This window comes from Diadema antillarum, unplaced genomic scaffold (genome assembly GCF_040938485.1).
Source record: "Diadema antillarum isolate AM-2024a unplaced genomic scaffold, OU_Dant_1.0 seq00001710_RagTag, whole genome shotgun sequence".
NCBI lineage: Eukaryota > Metazoa > Echinodermata > Echinoidea > Diadematoida > Diadematidae > Diadema > Diadema antillarum.
Window position 1 is genome coordinate 322517 of NW_027272399.1, and position 6198 is coordinate 328714.

The 6198-nt window shown below is 40.3% G+C and overlaps 1 protein-coding gene across 2 annotated transcripts in view; it reads right to left on the reverse strand.

Annotated features, from left to right (window-relative positions):
* LOC139711836 (calbindin-32-like) overlaps nucleotides 1-4940 on the reverse strand; it is a 159704-nt gene extending 154764 nt beyond the window's left edge. For both annotated transcript variants that reach the window (XM_071623687.1, XM_071623686.1), the window contains exon 1: nucleotides 4468-4940. In XM_071623687.1, coding sequence (XP_071479788.1) covers nucleotides 4468-4576 — 109 coding nt within the window. In that variant the 5' untranslated portion in view covers nucleotides 4577-4940. The remainder of the gene's footprint in view (nucleotides 1-4467) is intronic.
* Nucleotides 4941-6198: the final 1258 nt, after the last annotated feature.

The window sequence follows — 6198 nt, forward strand, 5'->3', positions numbered from 1 at the left end:
AAACACACACGAACACACAAACACAAACAAACAAACACGCACAGGCACGCATACACACAAACAAACACACACATACACACACACACACACACACACACACACACACACACACACACACTGTGACACACACACATAGATGGACTGGGCTACACATGCCATTAACACATTTTGATCCAACCAAGAAGGTGGCACGCCCTAATGTTGTATCAAGGACGGCGTTCTCATTCGGTTCTGTGTGTCTTTCAACAATGTAAAATTAAATTGGGCAAAGTCTCGTGGGGTGGGGGGGGGGGGGAGGAGGTGGGCTCGCACTGGGCCTCGCATGGACACAATCTCAAATGTTGATTTGACTTGCATGGCGAACCAAATCGTACGTATCAGGTTCAGCACTTAATACCCACGACGTGCCATACTTGGACCCCTTGGCGCAATTCCGCGTGCAGCGTTCCGTTCAACGACCATTATCTAACGGGGCTTGAGGAAACAAGACGCGACTCTACGTGTCATTTCAAATTACGGGCAAGCCGCGATTTCTGGCGTCATAATCGGGATGATCAGCACCATACCTGCATCTCAACATAACCCCGTGATGACGATCACATGGGAAAGATATTGTATCGTTTGAACAAATACGCGTCTCGATATTATGCATGAGGCACCGGAAATTTGCAATGAGCTACGTCCTCAGACTCTAGCTGCGCCTCTGTGAAGGTCATCGTGAAAGTGCTATTTTCATACTCAGGCAAACAGCAAGTACCTGTCTGCCTGCCTAGATTGGCTTTCTTCTCGTCCGACCTGTGAGAAGGTGGTACTGTGGAAAGGGCCAGGACACGGCTTATTAAAGCAAATACGACATGAGCCCTCAGTACTCGCCGAGGCGGTGATCGAGCGGGTACATGACTCGGTCCGACATCTTTGCCTGCTCTGCGCAAGCTGAGCCAATATTTCGGCGTTACATTGACAGAAAAAAAAAGAAAGAAAAGAAAAAAATCATGTAGCATGGCAGGACGAAAACGACCGCCAACTTTTTTCTCGTCGTTCATTCTGCATGGTTCTTCGGTCCATTATCCGCACCAGAGCAACACAATTTATAAAGCCCCTTCATCTATAAATCGCTAATCTATACATCCATCGTTTTCCAAAGAAATGTTTTCATGTCCTTTTACTGTTGTAAGTTTCTTTACCCCCTTAATGACTTGACTCCATATGTTGAAGTGCAATTTAAAAAAAAAATAATAAATTACGCACTGATAGAGTCAAAGACAAGATGAGGAAAGGGAAATGAAAGACACATGGTCAAATTAGAATGTCTGAGAGATGATATCAGCTCTTCTATCACATCTCACTCATTACTGCCGGGTTAATCATACCTGCACCCTTCCCCTCCCCCTACAAAACAATACTATTTGAATATGCCATAATACCCCTGTCATTATTCATCTTTGCCTAGACTTCGAAGTTTTAAAAATAGGTAAAACTATCACTTCGAGAAGAATGATGCTGAAAGTTCTTCCGGATTGATTTTTGCATCTTCTCTGTCTCATAAGAATTTTGGTGGACCATCAGCATATAAATAAACCAAATAAAACAACAATTGTTTCTTGCCGGTCTAGACTTCGATGACAAAAATGATGTGTGTTGTTAGCATAGACTTATAATGAAATATATAGGGAAACTTTTTTTTTAAATCTTTGTTCCTTTTGTTGGGTTCTTTACTTCCTACATCTATCGATGGGCTCACCACTCGGGTTCTGTAATAATGCTTGAAACAAGATCTTGGTTGTTTTTTATGTTGGATGTAACGTTCGACACCGTTCCAATGGCTGAATAGAAACGGAAACAACAACAACAAATTTGGAGACATTCACAATGCATTATGACTAATGCTTAGACCAGGAAAGCAGAAAAGATTATCCTTAAAGGGATGGTACAGTATTGGTGGAGACGAGAATTGGGCTTTTAAATTTTTGCGAGATACCAAGAAAACACTTATGAAATAGTGCAGAGCATACCATTGTAAGAGGAATTCAAAGTTTATATGGTGAAAACTGGGTTTGGAATGACTGAAACATTCAAAAACAAAGTAAGATAAAGCGATCGTAATAAAATGTGGGTCCCACACTCTATTAGAATTGCTCTGTTTCAAAGCCAATTTTCATCAAATAAACGTTGAATTCCTCATGGAATTACATGCTCTTTCATATTTCATCATAAGAGGTTTCTCATTATCTCACCCAAAAATGTTAGAAACCTGAAATTAGGTCTCAACCAAAACTATACAATCCCTTTAACCAGTTATGCAGCAAAAAAAAAAGAGAAAGAAAAAAAGATATAGTAATAAATAAAAATGGATGCAGCAGGATGCGTATGACAACAGTGTTAATGGCACTTCTGCCGAGGACATAACTGTAGCTCTATACCAATCGTGTCTACTGTTAACATGTTAAGGGAAATATCTGAAGAGTTTCTGTACAAAATAAACAGGCAGGCAAATAAACATGAAAAAGGTAGTAAGTTCATATCAGTGTGACCTGTCCATCATTCATAATCTCACATCCTTTAGATTCAAGATTCAAATTTATTTTCACTTCCATCAAATAAACAAAGAAATTATAGCATTATGCAATGCATATGTACAGGATATTTGTAATAATTGCAGAATGTGATTTAACAAAGTACATATTTATGGAAATGAGTTATAGCAGATAAAAAAATAAACGCAATCCTGCCCTTTTGCACATGATAAATGATGAAGAGAAGAAGTGTGTCACCCAAAACTATAAAATTGTTTTATACAGTTAAAACAGAAAAGGAGAATGCAATGAATCAGAGTAATCATGAAGTTCAAATATTCAGACCAACGACGCTATATGAGAATAATCAAAGCTGACATAAATGGGAACGAACTTAATGCGTCAACGAGGTTATACCACGCATTGGTAAAAATGGAAATCAATATTCCATTGATAAAAGATATTGATGTTTTTTTTTTCCCGAAATGCGACTACCTCACATGCGCACATCTGTAGCAATGAACGGACGATTCGTCACTCTGTATACAAAGCATATCATGACAACAGAACAGTACACATTCATGCACTTCAAATGCAGCAGATGCTGTTAGCGGTAAACCAGGGTAGCTATTCATATCCTAGAATTTCTGTTCGAAGGTTATCCTTTTATGAAATGACCGGGGTGGGGCGTTGGCGACAAAGAGGGAAATATGAGGGTAGTCAGGGGAAAATAGATGAAGAGAGGAAAACGTTTTATTGAGATATGTGAAAGAATACAATCATTAACGGAGGTAAATAGGCAAATGCATTGACCTGGGAATTTCACCATGGAGTAGCTGCCCTAGCGCTGCCTCCAATGCTGTAATTTGTAGCCATCTTCGTGATGGGTGCAGCGACCCGCTGTGGGCTTTCTCTGGCGGAAAACTGACAGCGAGCAGAAGAGGGCGTGGCTACCAATGATTTGGTCAGCCATGAGATCGTGTCGTAGGAAGAGAACACAAACTCTTTCTCTCTCCTCATCTCTCATCTCCTCTCCCTTCTCTCTCTCTCTCTCTCTCTTCATCTCTTTCTCCATCTCTCCCCCTCCCCCTCCCCCTCTCTATCTTTGTCTGTCTCTATTGCTCTCTCTTTCTCTATATCGCAGAGTGCACGAAGAATGATACACATGATGGTAACATTGATGTTTATCAATCATCTGGACAACATAAATCGCATGTTGATACAATAACACATAAGGGTGTATGTGCGGATGCATTTATTTTTTATGTTCTTTGCAAATCGTTGTCTCCATTATGCAAACGTAGCATGAGTGCCACGGGAAAACATCACTCTGAATTCCATGGAAACGAACAACGCTGTACGGAATTTTCACAAGATACAAGCTCACTCATGTCACCGGTATACATACAAAACATACAGCCAGATTTAACAGACGTTTCATGCTGAATTCTCGTTCGAACATGATCCATCAGGCTTAGACCTGTACGACTGCGAGTACATTAAAGATGGTGAGCTTCGGTGAATTTCAACAAAAGGGGGATTTTGAATACTATAGGATGAAAATCGTGCGGGGTGAAAAGTGGTTTATGATGAGTTACAATGCTTCGCCAAAACAAATCACCAATGTAATTCACAGATGAAAGTTAATTGCTGGATGACGCTTAGAATAAAATGTAGCCGTTCGTGATAACAAAGGAAGGGAAACATAAATCATTTACACTGTTTCCAGACATAATTGGTACCTTACACTGTCGTAGTTTAATCTCCTTCGAAGCATACATAAATCTAAAGTGAATTCAAAATGATGGATTTGGACTATAGGGAAATTAATATATATTGACGCGTTGCTTTCCGAACTTGTAATGTACAGCTAACGAAATCGTCAACAGCTAAAAACAAAAATGCCCTAGAGATAATATTTAACACGACGAAATGCTCGCAAAAGCTTACTTACCATCAGAATCGAAATGCTCCCAGACGCCGGCAAAATCATCGGCAGTAAGCGGTTGATCCTGGGACAGTAAATCGCTGTACGACCTGAGTTTTGCTGCTTTGCATGCCATTTTAGTATTTTTCTCGTAAATCTCTCGATAACTCTCCGTCCGAGTCTCTATCCAACCAAATAAGGCCCAGAGTGGCGGCGCGCGATCCACTTGAAGCTTACAAACGCGAGCAGGTAAAAACCCCAGGAAACCGAAATCCGCAAACGTTCTAGCTGTGACTGCGCGATGAAATAACGCCGAAACAAAGAAAGAGATGCGGTTGAGGTATGCCGACAGCCCGTCAAACTGACGCGAAAGGGGAGAAAAGGTTATTGGTAGTTCATGTACATCAAAACGATGGCGGTTGAGCTACGAAAGAGTACGTCGTAAGCGTCCAATAAATTGTCCCGTTTTCGGAAGGTGGTCTGGCACGGCTGTGTCAACACCCAACGCAGAACTTGGCATCTAAAGACAATATTCAGCCGCTCACACCTGTTAGACCCTACACGATAGCATCAGCGTGTAGCTCTTGCACTCTAGCTCACTCATGCACATACACAAACACACACACGTTCGCACACATATATATAATACACACACACATAATATATATAATACACACATACACGCACATGTATATATCTTTATATCTATTCACACACACTTACACACACACAACCGCTAGTCTGTAGACTGCGCAGGCATTAGCTTCCATCTACCGATTTTCTGACAAAAAAGCATACAAATCTGAAAGTATACAATGGTATACATCCATATACACACATACATACAAACACACACATATTGATATTCTCCCTTTCACTATTTATATCTCATCTTTCCCTCTATATATTCTGATCACTCAGCTCCTATTCTGTCTCGTTCTCCATATCATTATTACACTCACATATAACACAAGGGGGAAAAATGAGGGGCACACAATCATACGGCATGCCCCTATGAAATGATGTCTATGATGATATATTTTCAATTGCATAATGAGTAGGATGGGCTCACGGAGAGATCATGTCTTTATGGGAGTTAAAACATGATTTGGTACAAGAAAATTAGGAAACAATTGAACAAAATGGTTACCATGTTGCTTATTAAATATGTATATATGAAAAAAAAATCCCTGTTTTATTAGTGAGAAAATGAAGGAATGGGAGTTTCATGGAAATAAATAGACGTAACACCAGTCGCACATAAACTCAGAGAGAAATTAGAGCTGAAATTCTGATGATTAAAGTTAACGTGTCATACTTTGAATTGAAACGGAAATGGGCGTGTCCAGTATATTTTTCTTCCAACTAAAGCGAGATATATGATGATAGCAGGATTAGCCGATAAGTCATACGCGCATTGAAAGATAAGCTGCTTACAGACGAAAAAAGATAATACTCGATTTCAGATGACAAGATACAAATGACCATTCGTGATGTACATTATCATAAGCCGTGGCGCCTTTTGGGTAAGGTTCTGAAGTGCGTGACTGTGAAACGCAAAACGAATAGATCCCGCTACACCTGTCATCGCAGTCTACACTTCATGGCCAATGTTCTATCTGTCAACACGACGACTGATAAAAGGCGTGGTGGTCACAGGCCGTGACGAAACAAACAAAATGGCGACGGAAAAGTTGTGAAGGTCTCGATTGTATCAATCCTTAATCACATAAATTGGACGCGCTACAATAGAATTAT